Source organism: Zophobas morio, unplaced genomic scaffold (assembly GCF_036711695.1).
Source record: "Zophobas morio isolate AGI-343-1 ecotype UQ-CSIRO unplaced genomic scaffold, CSIRO_AGI_Zmor_V1 ptg000012l, whole genome shotgun sequence".
In the NCBI taxonomy this organism is placed as follows: Eukaryota; Metazoa; Arthropoda; class Insecta; order Coleoptera; family Tenebrionidae; genus Zophobas; species Zophobas morio.
The window spans coordinates 6,502,604-6,526,097 of record NW_026972117.1 but is presented as its reverse complement, the minus strand read 5'-3'; the positions used below and the strand labels follow the sequence as shown (position 1 = coordinate 6,526,097).

At 28.8% G+C, this 23,494-nt stretch overlaps 2 protein-coding genes across 5 annotated transcripts in view; one reads left to right on the top strand and one right to left on the bottom strand.

The window, feature by feature from the left end:
• Nucleotides 1-19,573, bottom strand: part of LOC135127691 (membrane-bound transcription factor site-1 protease-like) — a 30,028-nt gene extending 10,455 nt beyond the window's left edge. For both annotated transcript variants that reach the window (XM_064054246.1, XM_064054247.1), the window contains exons 1-5: nucleotides 18,243-19,573; nucleotides 2,053-2,351; nucleotides 1,603-1,982; nucleotides 1,342-1,547; nucleotides 880-1,283 (exon numbers count right to left, since the gene is read on the bottom strand). In XM_064054246.1, the coding sequence (XP_063910316.1) occupies nucleotides 880-1,283; nucleotides 1,342-1,547; nucleotides 1,603-1,982; nucleotides 2,053-2,351; nucleotides 18,243-19,341 (2,388 nt within the window). In that variant the 5' untranslated portion in view covers nucleotides 19,342-19,573. The remainder of the gene's footprint in view (nucleotides 1-879; nucleotides 1,284-1,341; nucleotides 1,548-1,602; nucleotides 1,983-2,052; nucleotides 2,352-18,242) is intronic.
• The window catches only part of LOC135127693 (uncharacterized), a 48,351-nt gene that overhangs the window by 23,085 nt on the left and 1,772 nt on the right, over nucleotides 1-23,494 (top strand). The window lies entirely within an intron of this gene.

Genomic DNA, 23,494 nt, shown 5'->3' with positions numbered 1-23,494 from the left:
TTTTTCGAAAAATTTTGAAAAAAATCTAAAACGTAAAAATTTTTATTTGCCGCTTTGACTTGAAATGATTTAAAAACAGGGAACATTTGATTATTGAGTAATCAATTTCGGAAAAATCAAACTTACAGCAGACCATTTCACAATATTTTAAAGATCAATTTACAAAAAAAATATTTGAACCGTAAAAATGTTGGTTTTCCATTTTAGCACGAAATGGCTAAAAAAAGGAAACAATTCAATTTACAGCCACCCATTTTTTAAAAATCAAACTTGTATTAAACATTTTTTACAATCTTTTGATCAATTTGCGAAAAAAAAAAATAAAATAAAAGAATCTGAATTATAAAAATTTTGGTTTGTCGATTTGACATGAAATAAAATAAAATAAAATAATATAATAATAAAAAACAAATAACATTTAAATATAGAGCGATCCATTTCGAAAGAAACGAGGCCGGAAGTGAATTCTCGAGTTCGAAATCTACAAGAAAATGTATTTCGTTAAGTTTCGAAAATGTCAAAAATTTGCCGAAATTTGGAGAAGGGGCTACCCTTGGAAAAATTTCACTTAAAAAAAAGTCGTCAAAAAATTGCGAAAAAATTCAGGGACGTAGATCTCGACAAGCTGATTCCAAAAATGTAGCGTGTTGATGGTCACGGAGCAACATTTTCGAAAGTTCTAGAGCTCGAAATCTACAAGAAAATGTATTTAGTTAAGTTTCGAAAATGTCAAAAATTGGCCGAAATTTGAAAAATTTCACTTTTACAAAAATCGTCTAAAAATTCTGAAAAAAATCAGGATCGTAAATCTCGTAGATATGACGCGGTGATGGTCGCAATTTTACCAACTACAACGAATTTTCGCAAATTGACACCTACCTGCGCCCCTTGGTCGTGCAAATTCGCCGAAATCACCAGCCCCTCCTTCGGGAACTTCCGTATACTCGTCCCGGAAGCGTAGTACATATCGTGGTCGTTCAGCTTAAAATTCCCCTCGAACACTCTATCCCCGAACTCGATCCCCCACGACGCCAGCAGGTCGTTCAGAGCCGGAATGTTCGACCCGCCGGTGTCGGGCATCCACCACTGCCGCGTATTCTCATCATAGAACTTCACCTTCTTCATGACGGTTTCGTTATACCAGTCGGCGAAAACTATGACCGACAAACCCGCGTCGACGTCCCGCTTTAGTTTCGATATTTCTTCGGGGAAGTACTCTTCTTCGGGGTCGACAATAAGAAGAGTCCCGTATTGGGAGGCGTCGAAGCAGGTGAACGGGGATCCTGGACAAGGTGTTTTAGTGATATAAATATGTGTCGCTACGCTGAGGGAAAAACTTACCCAGAACTTCGACGTAGTAGCCGGCGTTTCGCAGATTCTGGTACATATCTTTAAAATTCGTGTGAATATGATCCCCGTTCCAGTCTAGAGGGTCGTTCTTCACTTTTAAGTTATCCCTCGGGAAATATCCTGGGGGATAACGCAAGTTGTGATATTGATCCCACAAGACGCGTTTGTGCTTAGGTGGCGTGGGGATGATTTTCGCTCTAAAAAAAGCACGTTTATCACAGAGTGACACCCCGAACCTCCTCCTTCCACTACCTTATCGGAAGTGTTACTGTGCTCTGCCTCGCCTCGGTCTCCCCTGGCCCCGGCGGCGACTCCACCGTCACCGAAATATGCCCATGCGCTAGCCCTTCGTAGGTGGCGCCCTCTGCCGCCACCGACAAACTCACCGCCATCCACCCCGACCACGGCCACAACAACTCCGAGTAAGAAATGGCAATGTCGAGCATTTGGCCGTGCTGGGGCGAGTACGGGTGCCACTGTGGCTTGTTGACGATTACACCGGACACTCCCAAGCCGTTCAGGATCGTTACGTTTACGATTACCGGTAACGAGCCGTAGTACAAGGGCTGAGTGCAGTAGGGCCACATGTAGGGGCACTCGCTAAGGTCGATATAGCTAGGGCTGAGGCTGGCCTAAAACACGTATTGATTCGACGGTGTGGTTACGTCACTTCTATTTATAAATAATTCCGCGGTTTCTCACCTGTGGCTTGTAGCTGCTCAAAATCTGGTAGGCCTTCATCAGGTTCAGTTTCCCGTGGCCTTGTTCGAACATGTTGACGCCTGGAAGCCTTCGAGCGGAGGCCATAAGGGCTTGTTTAATGCTGGCGGGGTTGATGACGTCGCCTCGGTGCAATACCCCGCTTGCTAGGAGTGTGACGGCGCCGGCTACCACGGGGGATGCCACGCTGGTCCCGGAGAGGACGCGACAGCCGCCTTTGATGTTGGAGCCGCGGACGGCTGAGCCGTAGGTTACTATGTCGGGTTTGACTCGACCGTAACCTGGAGGGTTTTGAATTAATAAAACGGTTTCAAAGTGGATTAGTTCGTTATAGGGTTATAAAAGATCGCGATCAAAGGTCTAGTGGGTTGGTTTAGACAGTACATCGATCAGTGACGTGTTTATGTTTCCAATTGATATTGCGTTGCTCAAGTTTTCGAAATAATTCGACATTTAATTTTTACAATTTCTGAAAAAAATTGAAAATATATCAAAGGTAAAAATTTTGGTTCGCCATTTTGGCACAAAATAACTCAAAAACAGACAGCAATTAAATTTACGGCCATCAATTTTTGAAAAATGAAACTTAATTATATTGAGCATTTTTTTAACATTTTGATTAATTTGCGAAAAAAATGAAAAAATCTGAAACGAAAAAATTTTGGTTTGTCGTTTTAACACGAAATAATTCAAAACAGCTAACAATTAAATATAGAGCGATCAATTTCGGAAGAATCAAAAATAAATTAATTATTTTTTACAATCTTTTGATCAATATTTCGAAAATTTTGAAAAAAATCTAAAACGTCAACTTTTGATTTTCCTTTTTCTTATGAAATAACTCAAAAACAAACAATTAAATTTACAGCCATCAATTTTTGAAAAATTAAATTAACAATTAAATATTTTTTACAATCTTTTGATCAATTTGGCGAAACAAAAGTTGGAAGAGAAACGTAAAAGTGACAACACTTAAATTTACAGCGACCAATTTTTGAAAAAAAAAGTTAATTAAACATTTTTTACAACATTTTGAATAATTTGGACAAAAAATATTGAAACAAATTTCAGACGAAAAAATTTTGATTTGTCGTTTTTTAACACGAAATAATTCAAAAAGAGATTAGATTTAAATATAGACCATCAATTTCGGAAAGATCACACATACATTAACTATATCTTACAATCTTGATCAATTTTTCGAAAAATTTTGAAAAAAATCTAAAACGAAAAAGTTTTGGTTTGTCGTTTCGGCACGAAATAATTTAAAAACAGCCAACATTTAATTATAGAGCCATCAATTTTGGAAGAATCAGACATAAGTTAAATATTTCTAAAGTCTGTCGATCCATTTTTCGAAAATTCTGAAAAAATCTAAAACGTCGAAGTTTTGATTTCTCTTTTTCTTATGAAATAACACAAAAACAAACAATTAAATTTACAGCCATCAATTTTTGAAAAATCAAATTTACGATTAAATATTTTTTAGAATTTTTTGATCAACTTGGCGAACCAAAGTTGGAAGAGTCTTAAACGTAAAAATTTTGATTTGCCTCTTTGGTACGAAATAACTCAAAAAGAGACAACACTTAAATTTACAACAACCAATTTTTGAAAAAAAAAAAGTTTTTTAAAGATTTTTTATCACATTTTGAATAATTTGCGACAAAAAATATTGAAAAAAATCTCGAACGAAAATATTTTGATTTACCGTTTTAACACGAAATAATTCAAAAAGAGATTAAATTTAAATATAGACCCAACAATTTCGGAAGGATCACACATACATTAACTATATCCTACAATCTTGTGATCAATTTTTCGAAAAATTTTGAAAAAATCTATAACGAAAAAGTTTTGGTTTGTCGTTTCGGCACGAAATAATCCAAAAACAGCCAACATTTAAATACAGAGCCATCAATTTCGGAAGAATCAGACATAATTTAAATATTTTCAAAATGTGTTGATCAATTTTTCGAAAATTCTGAAAAAATCTAAAACGTCGAACTTTTGATTTAACTTTTTCTTATGAAATAACTCAAAAGCAAACAATTAAATTTACAGCCACCAATTTTTGAAAAATCAAATTTACGATTAAATATTTTTTATAATTTTTTGATCAACTTGGCGAACCAAAGTTGGAAGAGTCTTGAACGTAAAAATTTTGATTTGCCGCTTCGGTACGAAATAACTCAAAAAGAGACAACACTTAAATTTACAGCGACCAATTTTTGAAAAAAAAAAGTTTTTTAAAGATTTTTTATAACATTTTGAATAATATGCGACAAAAAATATTGAAAAAAATCTCAAACGTAAATATTTTGATTTGCCGTTTTAACACGAAATAATTCAAAAAGAGATTAAATTTAAATATAGACCCATCAATTTCGGAAGGATCACACATACATTAACTATATCCTACAATCTTGTGATCAATTTTTCGAAAAATTTTGAAAAAATCTAAAACGAAAAAGTTTTGGTTTGTCGTTTAGGCACGAAATAATTCAAAAACAGCCAACATTTAAATATAGAGCCATCAATTTCGCAAGAATCAGACATAATTTAAATATTTTCAAAATTTGTTGATCAATTTTTCGAAAATTCTGAAAAAATCTAAAACGTCGAACTTTTGATTTAACTTTTTCTTATGAAATAACTCAAAAGCAAACAATTAAATTTACAGCCACCAATTTTTGAAAAATCAAATTTACGATTAAATATTTTTTATAATTTTTTGATCAACTTGGCGAACCAAAGTTGGAAGAGTCTTGAACGTAAAAATTTTGATTTGCCGCTTCGGTACGAAATAACTCAAAAAGAGACAACACTTAAATTTACAGCGACCAATTTTTGAAAAAAAAAAGTTTTTTAAAGATTTTTTATAACATTTTGAATAATTTGCGACAAAAAATATTGAAAAAAATCTCAAACGAAAAAATTTGGATTTGTCGTTTTAACACGAAATAATTCAAAAAAAGATTAAATTTAAATATAGACCCATCAATTTCGGAAGGATCACACATACATTAACTATATCCTACAATCTTTTGATCAATTTTTCGAAAAATTTTGAAAAAATCTAAAACGAAAAAGTTTTGGTTTGTCGTTTAGGCACGAAATAATTCAAAAACAGCCAACATTTAAACATAGAGCCATCAATTTCGGAAGAATCAGACATAAATTAAATATTTTTAAAATTTGTTGATCAAATTTTCGAAAATTCTGAAAAAATCTAAAACGTCGAACTTTTGATTTCCCTTTTTGTTATGAAATAACTCAAAAACAAACAAAAATCAATCTTACAATTAAACATTTTTATAATCTTTTGATTGAAAAAATCTGAAACGAAAAAAAATTTGGTTTGTCATTTTGACGCGAAATAATTCGAAACCAGACAACTTTTAAATATACAGCGATCAATTTCGTAAAAATCAGACATATAATAAATATTTTTTCGCCAAGAAATTACCATTTGAAACATCTTCTTAAATAATCGTATTGTTGTAAGAAAACTCTAATAATTAATTTTGATTTATTTTCCCGTTGAGGTAAGTATTATGTAAAAAGAAAAGATGTTTCTTCTTTTTGCATATAATTATTAAATAAAAAAGAAAGCCAAACTTTAAGCCCCACCTATACCCGGCCCGATCTCAGTTGAGATGAATTTTTTCATTCGTTACCACAGCGGGGGGCGGAGCTTAATTGCAAACTCGATATTTCTCTAGAAAAATGTACCCCTTTTAAATACGTTTTGTTATGAAAAGGAGAACTTATATTAAGAAAAAAAAAAAAAAAACAAAATATAAGCCCCACCCACCCACCCTATCTTAATTGTGAAGATTTTTTTTTATTCATTGTGAGTCGGGGGGCGGAGTTTAATTACATTTCTTTTGAGAGAATAAGAGTATTCATTCCCTATTTTTTTCTCAAAGTAGTCTATTTTCTACAATACGATCATGCCTCAAACGTATGAGATCGGGGCGGGTGGGTGGGGCTTAATTTTTGACTTGTTTTTCTTAATATGTGTAGTTTTCTTTCGACCACATGATACTGTTTCGCATGGTATTTTCCTGTAGAGAAATATGAACTTTGGATTTAAGCTCCGCCCTGCTTCACGACGAATAAAAAGATTAATCACGATTGAGATGGGGCGGGTGGGTGGGGCTTAACCTAAATATCGTGTTGTCGAAAACAGGTATAGATTAAGAAAAAAAATAGAAGGCAATAATTAATTGATTAATTAATTTTTCGAAAAATTCTTAAAAGAAAACAATAAAATGTATGTAAAATTAATTTTACAGCCATAAATTTTTGAAAAATCAAACTTGTGGTAAATATTTTTAGAATCTTTTAATCCATTTGCGATATAAAATTGAAAGAATCTGAAACGTAAAAATTTTGGTTTGGCGTTTTAGCACGAAATAACTCAAAAAGAGGCAAAGGATTTCAGATCAATCGATTTTTGAAAAATGAAACTTAATAAAATTATATTAACCAATTTTTAAAACCTTTTGATTCATTTGCAAAAAAAAAAATTAATCTGAAACGAAAAAATTTTAGTTTGTTGACAGGAAATAATTTAAAAATATTGAGCATTCAATTTCGGAAGAATCAGACGTACATTAAATATTTTTCACAATCTTTGGATCAATTTTTGGTTTGTTGTTTTGACATTAAATAATACAAAAACAAACAACATTGAAGTCTAAAGTGACCAAACTTTGAAACGTCAAACTTATAGTAGACTTTTTAAAATAGTTCAAAGATCAATTTACGAAAAAAATTGAAAATATATCAAACGTAAAAATTTTGGTGTACCATTTTGACACCAAATAACTCAAAAACAGATAAATAACAGTTAAATTTACAGCAATCAATTTCTTAAAAATGAAATTTAATTATATTAAACACTTTTTATAACCCTTTGAAAAAAAAATGAAAAAACTTTTCTTTGTAATTTTGACACCAAATAATTCAAAAACGGATAACATTTAAATATAAAACGATCAATTTCGAAAGAATCAATATTCTTAACAAGCTTTTGATCAATTATTCGAAAAATTTTGAAAAAATCGAAAACCCAAAAATTTTCATTTTTGCCACGACATGGTTCAAAAGTAAATAACATTTCGGACTTATATTTAATATTTTCTACAATTTTTTTATGAATTTATCGAAAATTTTGAAAACATCTAAAAGTAGAGAAATTTTGGTTTGTTGTTTTGCCATTAAATAATTCAAAAATAAACAACACTGAAGTATTATAGAATGATCAATTTTTGAAACATCAAACATATAATAGATCTTTTAAAATATTTTAAAGTTCAATTTACGAAAAAATTTGAAAATATCTCAAACGTAAACATTTTGTTGATTTGCTATTTTGGCACGAAATAACTCAAAAACTAACAACAAATAAATTTACAGCTATCAAATTTTAAAATATCAAACTTTCATTAAACAGTTTTCGAAAATTTTTGAAAAAAATCGCTCTCGCATGAAATTATTCAAAGAGAGCCTAGAGTAATCAATTTCGGAAAAATTAACTTACAGTAGATCTTTTACGGTATTTAAGATCAATTTACAAAAAAAAATTAGTTTTCACCCAATTTCCAAAAATAAATTAAAATAATCTAAAATATACAAATTTTGGTTTGTCGTTTTGGCATGAAATAATTCAAAAACATAACATTTAAAGATAAAGCAATAAATTTCGAAACAATCAGACCCATATTAAATATTTTTTTTACAATCTTTTGATTAATGTTTAGAAAAATTTTGATTTGTCAGTTTAGCATGAAACAATTAAAAAACAGCGAACATTTGAATACTTAATAATCAATTTCGAAAAAATCAAACTAACAGTAGACCTTTTTACAATATATTTTATATTGTAAAAATATATTTTAAAGATAAAAAAAAATAAAAGAATCTGAAATGTAAAAATTTTGGTTTCTCGATTTTGCATGAAATAATTCAAACACGTAACATTTAAATATTGGGCGATTAATTTTGAAAGAATCAGACGCATATTAGCATATTAAATATTTTATACAGTCTTTTGATCAATTTTTTTTTAAATTTCGAAAAAACTCAAAACCCAAAAATTTTGATTTGTCAGTTTTGGCACGAAATGCTTCAAAAACAGATAACATTTAAATATAGAGCGATCAATTTCGAAAGAGTCACACATACATTAAATATTTTTTACAATTTTTTATCAATTTTTGGAAAAATTTTAAAAAAATCTAAAACGAAAAAATTTTGATTTGCCGCTTTGGCATGAAATGATTCAAAAACAGCGAAAATTTGAATACTGAGTTATCATTTCGGAAAAATCAAACTTACAGTGGACTTTTTACATTTTAAAAATCAATTTACAAAAAAAATATTTGAAAAATAAAAATTGTGGTTTCCCATTTTAGTGCGAAATAATTTACAAACAGACATTAATTAAATTTATAGCTATCAAGTTTGAAAAATTTAGCTTAGAACAAGCGTTTTTAGAAAAAATTTGAAAAAAATCTAAAACGTAAAAATTTTGATATGCAGCTTTTGCATTAAATAATTCAAAAACAAACAACATTTGAATATAGGGTAATCAATTTCGGAAAAATCAAACTTATGGTAGAACTATTCACAATTTTTTAAAGATCAATATACAAAAAAATTTGTAACATCTGAAACGTCAAAATTTTGTTTTGCCATTTTGGCACTAAATAACTAAAAAACAGACAATTAAATTTAGAACTCCCAATTTTTGAAAAATCAGTTTTACATGAAACATTTTTTATCATTTGATCAATCTGTAAAAACAAAAATTGAAAAAATTTGAAACTAAAAAATTTTGGTTTGCCGTTTTGGCTCCTCAAAAACAGATCAATCAACGTAAAAATTTTGATTTACAATTTTGACATGAAATAACTCACAAACCGACAACAATTAAATTTACAGCTATCAATTTTTGAAAAATCAAACTTCCATTAAACATTTTTCGACAAATTTTGAAAAAAATCGAAGACGTAAAAATTTTGATTTGCTGTTTTGACATGAAATGATTCAAAAACAGATAACATTTGAAGATAGAGCGATCAATTTCGGAAAAATCGGACGTACACTTAATGTTTTTTACAAATTTTGATCAATTTTTCGAAACATTTAAAAAAGAAATATAAAACGTAAAAATTTTGCAATAACGTTTCGTCACTAAATAATTCAAAAACTGGAGACATAGAAGTATAAAGTGATCATATTCAGAAAAATCAAACTTATAGGAATCTTTTAAAGATCAGTTTTAAAAAAATTTGGAAAAATGTATATGGTAAAAATTTTTGTTTGCCATTTTGGCACGAAATAACTCACAAACCGACATTAATTAAATTTACAGCCATCAATTTTTGAAAAATCGAGCTTAGATTAAATATTTTTCCAAAAATTTTGATAAAAATCTAAAACGAAAAAATTTTCATTTGCTGCTGTGACATGAAATGATTCAAAAACAGATAACATTTAATTAAAAATAGAGGGATCAATTTCGGAAAAATCAGAGGTACACTTAATATTTTTTACAAATTTTGATCAATTTTTCGAAAAATTTTGAAAGAAATCTAAAACGTAAAAATTTTGCATTGTTGTTTCGTCACTAAATAATTCAAAAACTGGCAACATTAAAGCATAAAGTGATCAATTTCGGAAAAATCAAACTTATAGTAAACCTTTCTATAATCTTTTAATGATCAGTTGACGAAAAAATTTTTAAAAGTTTGAATGGTAAAAATTTTGGTTTTCCATTTTAGCACGAAATGGCTCAAAAAATACAACAATTAAATTTACAGCTATCAAATTGTGAAAAATCAAGCTCAGATGAAACATTTTTCGAAAAATTTTCAATAAAATCTAAAACGTAAACATTTTTTGATTTACTGCTTTGGAATGAAATGATTCAAAAACAGACAACATTTGAAGATAGAGCGATCAATTTCGGAAAAATCGGACGTATACTTAATATTTTTTACAAATTTTGATCAATTTTTCGAAAAATTTAAAAAATAAATCTAAAACGTAAAAATTTTGCAATATCGTTTCGTCACTAAATAATTCAAAAACTGGCGACATAGAAGTATAAAGTGAACATATTCAGAAAAATCAAACTTATAGCAATCTTTTAAAGATCAGTTTTAAAAAAATTTGGAAAAATGTATATGGTAAAAATTTTTGTTTGCCATTTTGGCACGAAATAACTCACAAACCGACAATAATTAAATTTACAGCCATCAATTTTTGAAAACTTGAACTTCGATAAAATATTTTTCCAAAAATTTTGATAAAAATCTAAAACGAAAAAATTTTGATTTGCTGCTTTGACATGAAATGATTCAAAAACAGATAACATTTAATTAAATATAGAGCGATCAATTTCGGAAAAATTAGACGTACACTTAATATTTTTTACAAATTCTAATCAATTTTTCGAAAAACTTTGAAAGAAATCTAAAACGTAAAAATTTTGCATTGTTGTTTCGTCACTAAATAATTCAAAAACTGGCAACATTAAAGCATAAAGTGATCAATTTCGGAAAAATCAAACTTATAGTAAACCTTTTTACAATCTTTTAAAGATCAGTTGACGAAAAAATTTTAAAAAGTTTGAATGGTAAAAATTTTGGTTTTCCATTTTAGCACGAAATAGCTCAAAAAATACAACAATTAAATTTACAGTTATCAATTTGTGAAAAATCAAGCTGAGATGAAACATTTTTCGAAAAATTTTGAAAAAATCTAAAACGTAAAATTTTTTTGATTTACCGTTTTGGAATGAAATGATTCGAAAACAGACAACATTTGAAGATAGAGCGATCAATTTCGGAAAAATCGGACGTATTCTTAATATTGTTTATTATTGTAAAGATTTCAATTGTTTAAATATGTAAGTAGGTAGCCTAAGCAATTAATGACCTGTGTAAAAAAATTTGTTTTTAACACCAATAAATTATCTATCTATTTTTTACAAATGTTGATAAATTTTTCGCAAAATTTAAAAAATAAATAAATATAAATAAATAAATAAATAAAAGCGTTTATTGTTCTACAAAAGAGACAATGTGAGAACAAAAGGTTCGGCTACAGCTCAACGCTGATACATTTCTAAGAACCAAACCCGTAAATACAAACAAGAGTATACAAAATAAAATAAGACAAGAAAAAAGAAACACATTAAAATTTTATTGTGTCAATGTTGAAATTATTGGTCAAAATTTGTTTATTTATTTTGTTTTTAAGATTAAAGATTTTTAAGATTAAAGATTAAATCTAAAACGTAAAAATTTTGCATTATCGTTTCGTCACTAAATAATTCAAAAAGTGGCAACATAGAAATACAAAGTAATCAAATTCAGAAAAATCAAACTTATAGCAATATTTTAAAGATCAGTTTACAAAAAAATTTGGAAAAATCTGAATGGTCAAAATTTCGTTTGCCGTTTTGGCACGAAATAATTTACAGACATCAATTAAATTTACAGCTATCAATTTTTGAAAAATCAAGCTTAGAATAAGCATTTTTCGAAAAAAATTGAAAAAAATCTAAAACGTAAAAATTTTGATTTGCCGCTTTTGCATTAAATGATTCAAAAACAGCCAACAGTTGAATATCGAGTAATCCATTTCAAAAAAATCAAACTGACAGTAGACCTTTTGACATTATTTTAAAGATCCATATACAAAAAAAAATATCTGAAACCTAAAAATTTTGGTTTTCCATTTTAGCACGAAATTGCTCAAAAAAAGCAAACACTTAAATTTACAGCCAGCCATTTTTGAAAAATCAAACTTGCATGAAACATTTTTTACAATATTTTAATCAATTTGCGAAAAAAATTAAAAGAATCTGAAATATAAAAATTTTGGTTTGTCGATTTTCGAAAAATTTTGAAAGAAAACTAAAATGTAAAAAAAATAATTGTCGTTTCGGCACTAAATAATTAAAAAACTGACAACATTGAAGTATAAAGGGATTCATTTCTGAAAATTCAAACTTATAGAAGACCTTTTTAAAATTTTTTAAGGATCAGTTTCCGAAAAAATTTGAAAAAATCTGAATGGTCAAAATTTTGGTTTGCCGTTTTGGCACAAAATAATTCACAGACATCAATTAAATTTACAGCTATCAATTTTTGAAAAATCAAGCTTAGAATAAGCATTTTTCGAAAAAAATTGAAAAAAATCTAAAACGTAAAAATTTTGATTTGCCGCTTTTGCACTAAATGATTCAAAAACAGCCAACAGTAGAATATCGAGCAATCCGTTTCAGAAAAATCAAACTGATAGTAGACCTTTTGACAATATTTTAAAGATCCATATACAAAAAAAAATATCTGAAACCTAAAAATTTTGGTTTTCCATTTTAGCACGAAATTGCTCAAAAAAAGCAAACACTTAAATTTACAGCCACCCATTTTTGAAAAATCAAACTTGCATTAAACATTTTTTACAATCTTTTAATCAATTTGCGAAAAAAAAAAAAAGAATGTGAAATATAAAAATTTTGATTTGTCGATTTTCGAAAAATTTTGAAAGAAAACTAAAATGTAAAAAAAATTATTTGTCGTTTCGGCACTAAATAATTAAAAAACTGACAACATTGAAGTATAAAGGTATTAATTTCTGAAAATTCAAACTTAAAGAAGACCTTTTTAAAATCTTTGAAGGATCAGTTTCCGAAAAAATTTGAAAAAATCTGAATGGTCAAAATTTTGGTTTGCCGTTTTGGCACGAAATAATTCACAGACATCAATTAAATTTACAGCTATCAATTTTTGAAAAATCAAGCTTAGAATAAGCATTTTTCGAAAAAATTTGAAAAAAATCTAAAACGTAAAAGTTTTGATTTGCCGCTTTTGCACTAAATGATTCAAAAACAGCCAACAGTTGAATATCGAGTAATCCGTTTCAGAAAAATCAAACTGATAGTAGACCTTTTGACAATATTTTAAAGATCCATATACAAAAAAAAATATCTGAAACCTAAAAATTTTGGTTTTCCATTTTAGCACGAAATTGCTCAAAAAAATCAAACACTTAAATTTACAGCCCCCCATTTTTGAAAAATCAAACTTGCATTAAACATTTTTTACAATATTTTAATCAATTTGTGAAAAAAAATAAAAGAATCTGAAATATAAAAATTTTGGTTTGTCGATTTTCGAAAAATTTTGAAAGAAAACTAAAATGTAAAAAAAATTAATTGTCGTTTCGGCACTAAATAATTAAAAAAGTGACAACATTGAAGTATAAAGGGATTAATTTCTGAAAATACAAACTTATAGAAGACCATTTTAAAATTTTTTAAGGATCAGTTTCCGAAAAAATTTGAAAAAATCTGAATGGTCAAAATTTTGGTTTGCCGTTTTGGCACGAAATAATTCACAGACATAAATTAAATTTACAGCTATCAATTTTTGAAAAATCAAGCTTAGAATAAGCATTTTTCGAAAAAAATTGAAAAAAATCTAAAACGTAAAAATTTTGATTCGCCGCTTTTGCACTAAATGATTCAAAAACAGCCAACAGTTGAATATCGAGTAATCCGTTTCAGAAAAATCAAACTGATAGTAGACCTTTTGACAATATTTTAAAGATCCATATACAAAAAAAAATATCTGAAACCTAAAAATTTTGGTTTTCCATTTTAGCACGAAATTGCTCAAAAAAATCAAACGCTTAAATTTACAGCCACCCATTTTTGAAAAATCAAACTTGCATTAAACATTTTTTACAATCTTTTAATCAATTTGCGAAAAAAAATAAAAGAATCTGAAATATAAAAATTTTGGTTTGTCGATTTTCGAAAAATTTTGAAAGAAAATTAAAATGTAAAAAAAAATTAATTGTCGTTTCGGCACTAAATAATTAAAAAACTGACAACATTGAAGTATAAAGGGATTAATTTCTGAAAATAGAAACTTATAGAAGACCTTTTTAAAATTATTTAAGGATCAGTTTCCGAAAAAATTTGAAAAAATCTGAATGGTCAAAATTTTGGTTTGCCGTTTTGGCACGTAATAATTTACAGGCATCAATTAAATTTACAGCTATCAATTTTTGAAAAATCAAGCTTAGAATAAGCATTTTTTCAAAAATTTTGATAAAAATATAAAACGAAAAAATTTTCATTTGCTGCTTTGACATGAAATGATTCAAAAACAGATAACATTTAATTAAGTATAGAGCGATCAATTTCGATAAAATTAGACGTACAGTTAAAGTTTTTTACAAATTTTGATCAACTTTTCGAAAAATTTTGAAAGAAATCTAAAACGTAAAAATTTTGCATTGTTGTTTCGTCACTAAATAATTCAAAAACTGGCAACATTAAAGCATAAAGTGATCAATTTCGGAAAAATCAAACTTACAGTAAACCTTTTTACAATCTTTTAAAGATCAGTTGACGAAAAAATTTGATAAAGTTTGAATGGTAAAAATTTTGGTTTTCCATTTTAGCACGAAATAGCTCAAAAAATACAACAATTAAATTTACAGCTAGCAATTTGTGAAAAATCAAGCTCTGAGGAAACATTATTCGAAAAATTTTGAAAAAAATTTAAAACGTAAAAATTTTTTGATTTACTGCTTTGGGATGAAATGATTCAAAAACAGATAACATTTGAAGATTGAGCGATCAATTTGGGAAAAATCGGACGTACACTTAATATTTTTTACAAATTTTGATCAACTTTTCGAAAAATTTAAAAAACAAATCTAAAACGTAAAAATTTTGCATTATCATTTCGTCACTAAGTAATTCAAAAACTGGTAACATAGAAGTATAAAATGAACAAATTCAGAAAAATCAAACTTATAGCAATCTTTTGAATATTAGTTTACAGAAAAATTTGGAAACATGTAAATGGTAAAAATTTTTGTTTGTCATTTTGGCACGAAATAACTCACAAACCGACAGTAATTAAATTTACAGCTATCAATTTTTGAAAAATCGAGCTTAGATTAAATATTTTTCGAAAAATTTTGAGAAAAATCTAAAACGAAAAAATTTTCAATTGCTGGTTTGATATGAAATGATTCAAAAACAGATAACATTTAATTAAATATAGAGCGACCAATTTCGAAAAAATTACACGTACACTTAATATTTTTTACAAATTTTGATCAATTTTTCGAAAAATTTTGAAAGAAATCTAAAACGTAAAAATTTTGCATTGTTGTTTCGTCACTAAATAATTCAAAAACTGGCAACATTAAAGCATAAAGTGATCAATTTCAGAAAAATCATACTTATAGTAAACCTTTTTACAATCTTTTAAAGATCAGTTGACGAAAGAATTTTAAAAACTTTGAATAGTAAAAATTTTGGTTTTCCATTTTAGCACGAAATATCTCAAAAAATACAACAATTAAATTTACAGTTATCAATTTGTGAAAAATCAAGCTCTGATGAAACATTATTCGAAAAAATTTGAAAAAAATCTAAAACGTAAAAATTTTTTGATTTATTGCTTTGGAATGAAATGATTCAAACACAGACAACATTTGAAGATAGAGAGATCAATTTCTGAAAAATCGGACGTATGCTTAATATTTTTTACGAATTTTGATCAATTTTTCGAAAAATTTAAAAAATAAATATAAAACGTAAAAATTTTGCAATATCGTTTCGTCACTAAATAATTCAAAAACTGGTAACATAGAAGTATAAAGTGATCAAATTCAGAAAAATCAAACTTATAGCAATATTTTAAAGATCAGTTTAGAAAAAAATTTGGAAAAATATACATGGTAAAAAATTTTGTTTGCCATTTTGGCACAAAATAACTCACAAACCGACATTAATTAAATTTACAGCCTTCAATTTTTGAAAAATCGAGCTTAGATTAAATATTTTTCCAAAAATTTTGATAAAAATCAAAGACGAAAAAATTTTCATTTGCTGCTTTGACATGAAATGATTCAAAAACAGATAACATTTAATTAAATATAGAGCGATCAATTTCGAGAAAATTAGACGTACGCTTAATATTTTTTACAACTTTTGATCAATTTTTCTAAAAATTTTGAAAGAAATCTAAAACGTAAAAATTTTTTGATTTATTGCTTTGGAATGAAATGATTCAAACACAGACAACATTTGAAGATAGAGAGATCAATTTCTGAAAAATCGGACGTATGCTTAATATTTTTTACGAATTTTGATCAATTTTTCGAAAAATTTAAAAAATAAATATAAAACGTAAAAATTTTGCAATATCGTTTCGTCACTAAATAATTCAAAAACTGGTAACATAGAAGTATAAAGTGATCAAATTCAGAAAAATCAAACTTATAGCAATATTTTAAAGATCAGTTTAGAAAAAAATTTGGAAAAATATACATGGTAAAAAATTTTGTTTGCCATTTTGGCACGAAATAACTCACAAACCGACATTAATTAAATTTACAGCCTTCAATTTTTGAAAAATCGAGCTTAGATTAAATATTTTTCCAAAAATTTTGATAAAAATCAAAGACGAAAAAATTTTCATTTGCTGCTTTGACATGAAATGATTCAAAAACAGATAACATTTAATTAAATATAGAGCGATCAATTTCGAGAAAATTAGACGTACGCTTAATATTTTTTACAACTTTTGATCAATTTTTCTAAAAATTTTGAAAGAAATCTAAAACGTAAAAATTTTGCATTATTGTTTCGTCACTAAATAATTCAAAAACTGGCAACATTAAAGCATAAAGTGATCAATTTCGGAAAAATCAAACTTACAGTAAACCTTTTTACAATCTTTTAAAGATCAGTTGATGAAAAAATTTTAAAAAGTTTGAATGGTAAAAATTTTGGTTTTCCATTTTAGCACGAAATATCTCAAAAAATACAACAATTAAATTTACAGCTATCAATTTGTGAAAAATCAAGCTCAGATGAAATATTTTTCGAAAAATTTTGAAAAAAATCTGAAACGTAAACATTTTTTGATTTACTGCTTTAGAATTAAAGTCAAAAACAGACAACATTTGAAGATAGAGCGATCAATTTCGGAAAAATTGGACAAATACTTAATATTTTTTACAAATTTTTATCAATTTTTCGAAAAATTTAAAAAATAAATCTAAAACGTTAAAATTTTGCAATATCGTTTCGTCACTAAATAATTCAAAAACTGGCAACATAGAAGTATAAAGTGATCAAATTCAGAAAAATCAAACTTATTCAATCTTTAAATGATCCGTTTTAAAAAAATTTGGAAAAATGTAGATGGTAAAAATTTTTGTTTGTCATTTTGGCACGAAATAACTCATAAACCGACTATAATTAAATTTACAGCCATCAATTTTTGAAAAATCGAGCTTGGTTTAGATAATTTTCCAAAAATTTTGATAAAAATCTAAGACGAAAAAATTTTCATTTGTTGCTTTGACATGAAATGATTCAAAAACAGATAACATTTAATTAAATATAGAGCGATCAATTTCGAAAAAAATCAGACGTACACTTAATATTTTTTACAAATTTTGATCAATTTTTAGAAAAACTTTGAAAAAAATCTAAAACGTAAAAATTTTGCAATGTTGTTTCGTCACTAAATAATGCAAAAACTGGCAACATTAAAGCTTAAAGTGATCAATTTCGGAAAAATCAAACTTATAGTAAGCCTTTTTACAATCTTTTAAAGATCAGTTGACGCAAAAATTTCAAAAAGTTTGGATGGTAAAAATTTTGGTTTTCCATTTTAGCACGAAATATCTCAAAAAATACAACAATTAAATTTACAGCTATCAATTTGTGAAAAATCAAGCTCTGAGGAAACATTATTCGAAAAATTTTGAAAAAAAATCTAAAACGTAAAAATTTTTTGATTTACTGCTTTGGAATGAAATGATTTAAAAACAGACAACATTTGAAAATAGAGCGATCAATTTCGGAAAAATTGGACGTATACTTAATATTTTTTAAAAATCTTGATCATTTTTCGAAAAATTAAAAAAAAAATTTTGATCAATCTGCGAAAAAAAAATTCAAAAAACTTTAAAGTAAAAAATTTTGGTTTGCCGTTTGACACGAAATAGCCCAAAAATAAAACAATTTGCGAAAAATTTTGGAAAAACCTCAAAGGTAAAAATTTGTATTTGCCATTTTAGCACGAAATAACCCAAAAATAAATCACCTTGCGGCAATTCCCACGTCGTCATCCCTCGGGACGAAAACTTCGCAATCTGATCCTCGAAATTAATCCCTCCCACACCAATCACGTCCATCTGGTCCGCTGGATTATTCAAAGTACCATACAACGGCCCATCATTCCCTATTGCGCTAACCATAACCACCCTATTCGCCGTCAGCTCCCACACCTTATCCACGAAAGGGTGATCCTTAAAATCCGGCCCCCCAATACTCAGATTCAAAACGTTAATTTTTTTCAAAATAGCGTAATTAAAAGCGTCCAGAAACCACGAAGTGTACGACACTTGGTTATTCGTGAAGACACGAAAAATATGGAGCTCTGAGTCAGGGGCAAAACCCAGGCACTCTTTACTGGAGGCTATCACCCCAGCCACAAAAGTACCATGACCTAACCCATCATCGTACGTCTTTTCGTTCGTCCAGTTTGTCCTTTCTTTGATTTTTCTAAAGTGGGGGTGCGTTTTGGATAAACCTGTGTCAAAAATGGCCACTTTGATCCCTTTTCCGGTGACCCCCATGTTCCATAGAGAGTCAGCTTGAAGCACTGAGGTGATTTGTCTCGGGATAGCTCTTAGTAGTCTTCTACTAGTGTGGCGCCCCGTGGCCTGCCAGAACTGGCTCTTGGAAAGACTCGTCCTCCCGCGTCTCACATAATTGTCGTTGATGAACTTCAAAGTCCGTAAAACCATCCGCTGCGCCGTCACTGTTTTAATAGTCGGGTGGTTGGTTAAAGCGCTCAAACCCGCGTTCTTATCCGTGTCCTCGATGATAACCACATCGAAATCACTCGGGTAATCACTAGCCGGGTTCTCTCTAGACAAAATCTTCCACTTCCGCACCCCCGACGTGTTCAGGGCCGTATTAATATAATTCGCCCTCGCCTGGTTCTTGTAGTAACCGTTGAACATGACGATGTACTCATTCTCGACGACTTTTGAACTGTACTCCACTTCCACATGATCGACAGTTAGGTTGCAACATAAGGGCGATTCTAGGTTGTCTTCCGTGGAGATTTCGTTGTGGCTGGGGTCGGAAGCCCGAATTACAAACGTAAACACACTGAGGTACAAGAACACAATCATTTTGTTTGGTATACCACTTTCGTTTCTTGCGGATCATTTTCTAGGTTAGGCATCGTTGGGCTGGCTAAAATGGGGGCTGGAGGTGTGGCATTTTTGGCAGCGTGGTTTTTGGGGGCGAGTGTGATTATGGGGCGAGCACGGTGTGAAAGTGGGGCACTGTTGAGTCAAACACTTGGTAAAGATTGTGTGACAGTTGACAGTTGTGGTGACAGTCGAAGTTGACGTTTGGGTTTGGGAGATGGTGGGTTTAGAGCGCGGAGCGGAGATTAAGGTGCGTTTACGTTCAGTGTGCGTATCGTAATTAAAAAAATTGGTTGAAGGTTATGTCGACGGAACTTTTAAATTATGTTTTTTTACGATTTCTTTTCGAATAATCTTTATAAAGTAAAAACCAGTGACGTATTATTTGTTTCAAAATTGTTATCGACGCAAGTGGCTGTGAAAATTCTAAATCAAGTTGGTAGTTGGCATCAAATATAATATTTTGAAATCATGATTGAATTCTTTGTTGCCATTGTTACCACGAACTTATTTCTTTTTTTTTTTAACCATAACCTCAAACTGATAAAATTGACATCTCGGCTTAGCATCTCGGTAACTTTTTACTTCCCGAGCGTAAGCAAAGGAAGTATTGTAATCGAGTCCGTCGGCCGACTCTCTACTTTTACGTTTTCTCGATCTTTCATGACCCCTAGAAGACGAAGAAATAGGTCTCCCATTTCCGTCTGTCTGTCCGTCTGTCCGTCTGTCCGTCTGTCCGTCCGTCTGTCCGTCTGTCCGTCTGTCCGTCCGTCTGTCCGTCTGTCCGTCCGTCTGTCCGTCTGTTGTCCCGGATTTTTATTAGACAGATAATCTCCGAAAGTACTCGACCGATTGTTGTGAAATTTTGTACTTATATTAAGAATATCATGTAGATGGTAAAACGCTAACCAAAATTTGTCTAATCATCCCCACCACTAATGCGATGACGTCACTTCAAAATTGTACATAGTAAATGGGTTTTCAATTGTATAAAATAACATAGTCCTACACATGTAGTTTACAACTCCGAATCGACTTTTCACCCGAAACGTCCAGATTTTTGGAAAAAAAATCAAAATTATAAAACAACATTTTGAAATTTAATTTTTAATCTGCTAACCAGAATGCTTTGAAATGTTGCAGATGTTTTAAGGCTATAAAGAGCATCATAAATCTGTAGTCAAAAAATATTTGCTTATCCCCTCCAAAAACTTGATGACGTCAGCTCAAAAGTTTGTGGAATAAATCATATCTAAAATGTACAAAATATGATGAGTCTGTACTTGTGATCTATCACTCCATTCATATTTTTTGGATTTGCATATACAGGGTGACTCAAAAAAACTAATGAATGCGTAAATTTATTTTACTGATTTACTCAGAAACTACAAAACCGAATGCTTTGAAATCTTGCAGATGTTTTAAGGTTCTAAAGAGCATAATAAATGTTTAGTCAAAATATATTTGCTTATCCCCTCCAAAAAATTGATGACGTCAGCTCGAAAGTTTGCCGAATAAATCCTATCTAAACTGTAAAAATATGATGAGTCTGTACTTGTAATTTATCACTCCATTCATATTTTTTGGATTTGCATATACAGGGTGACTCAAAAAAATTAATGAATGCGTAAATATATTTTATTGATTTAATCAGGAACTACAAAACCGAATGCTCTGAAATCTTGCAGATGTTTTAAGGTCATAAAGAGCATAATAAATGTCTAGTCAAAATATATTTGCTTATCCCCTCCAAAAACTTGATGACGTCAGCTCGAAAGTTTGCCGAATAAATCATATCTAAAATGTACAAAATATGATGAGTCTGTACTTGTCATTTATCACTCCATTTATATTTTTTGGAATTGCATATACAGAGTGACTCAAAAAAATTAATGAATGCGTAAATATATTTTATTGATTTAATCAGGAACTACAAAACCGAATTCTTTGAAATCCACTGCGAAAAAAAAAACATAATAGGCATGCAGTCGTCACGTTTCCGACAGCGAGGGAAGTACTGTCTAAACTCTTTAGACCAATTTTTTGTAACCATATCTAAAGGTGGGTTTCCACAATTACGTCAACAACCATTTTTAAATATTATATATTATTTAATTTAAAAATCGATACATTTTTAAAACGAAAAATAAAATAATTGGAAAATTGAAAAATTGAAATACGAAAAGTCGACAATTGAAGATGGAGAAATAGAAACATCAACATTCCAGAAAGCGAAATTTTTAAAAGCTTAAAAAATCGGGGAATTGAAATCCGAAAATTTTTTTAAATCGAAAAGTCGAGTTGTCGAGAAATCGAAAATTGGAAAAATTGAATCGATAAATTTTAAAATGGGGAAATCGAAATATGTACCAAAAAATCGAAAAATGTAAAATTAAGAAATTATAAAACCGAAAAAACTAAAATGTCGAAAATTGAGAAATCAAAAATTGAAAAGAATTGTAAAAACTAAAAATTGAAAAGGCGACAAGTCAAAAAATCGAAAAATTGAAATATCAAGAAAACGAAACATCGAATAATTGATGGATTAAAACATTGAGAAACATGAAAAGATCGATTCATCGAAAAGCCGAGGAATCGAAAAATTGAAGAAAAAAACAGAAATAGAAATAACCCAAAATCGATAAATCGGGAAATTGAAAAACTGGAAAATCAATAACCCTATAACTGAAAAAATTAAAAATTAAGGAATCGAAACACCAAAAAATGGAAAAGGCTAAAATTATTTAAAAAATTGAACAATCGAAAAATTAAAAACTCGATAAATCGAAATATTTTGAAAAAATCCAAACCCTAAATATCGAAAAATTGGTAAGTCGATAAATCGAAAAATCGAAAAATTGGAAATCAACAAATAATTAAAAATCTCAAAACTGTAGCTTCAAAAAATAGTGAAATCGAAAAATTAAAAAAATTGAGAAATCGAAAAGTCGAAAAAACTGAAAGTGGCAAAATCAAAAAACCGGAAATTTAAAAAACCTGAAAAATTAAGTCAAAAAATGAAGATTTTAAAAAATGGGAAACCGAAAAATTAAAAAATCGAGAATTCGAAAAATTGGAAATTCGTCAAATTGGGAAACCGAAAAATTAAGAAATCGAAAAGAACTAAAAAACAGAAATGTAGAAAAACTGAGTAGTCAAAGAACTGAAAACCTGAGAAACCAAAAAATCGAGAATTTGAAGTACTAAGCATAGAAAAAATGAAGAATCAAAAAATTGAAAAATCGAAAAATTGAAAAATCGGGAAACTGAAAAATCCCAAAAGTAAAATATTGAAAAGTTGGCAAATCAAAAAATTGAAGAATCGAGACATCGAAAAATTGAAATATTGGAAAATCGGGAAACTGAACAATTGAAAAATCGGAACATCTTAAATTTAAAAAATCAAAAATTGAAAGATCGAAAAAATAAAAAATCAAGAAAAGGAAATCGAAAAATCGAAAAGTCAAATAATCGAAAAATCTAAAATTTCAAATATCGAAAAATTGCATAAGTAAAAAATCCAGAAATCAAAAAATCGAAAAGTTGGAAAATCAAAAAATTGTACAATGGAAACATCGAAAAATTGAAATATTGAGAAACTGATACATGAGAAGATCGAGAAATCGAAAGTCGAGAAATCGAAAAATTGAAAAATCGAACAAATAAAAAAGTAAGAAATCGAAAAGTCAAAATATCGAAAAATCGGAAAATTGTACAATTGAAAAATCGAAACATCTAAAATTTACAAAATCGAAAATTGAAAGATCGAAAAAATAAAAAATCAAGAAAAGGAAATCGAAAAATCAAATAATCGAAAAATCTACAATATAAAATATCGAAAAATTGCATTAGTAAAAAATCCAGAAATCAAAAAATCGAAAAGTTGGAAAATTGGAAAATCGGGAAATTGAAAAAATGACAAATCGAAATATTTAAAATTTAAAAATTGAGAAATCGAAAAGTCAAAAAATCGAAAAATCGAAAAATTCTACAATTGAAAAATCGAAACATCTAAAATTTACGAAATCGAAAAATCGAAAAAGTAAAAAATCCAGAAATCAAAAAATCGATAAGTCGAAAAATTAAAAATCGAGAAATCGAAACACCAAAATTCGAAAAACCTAAAATTTAT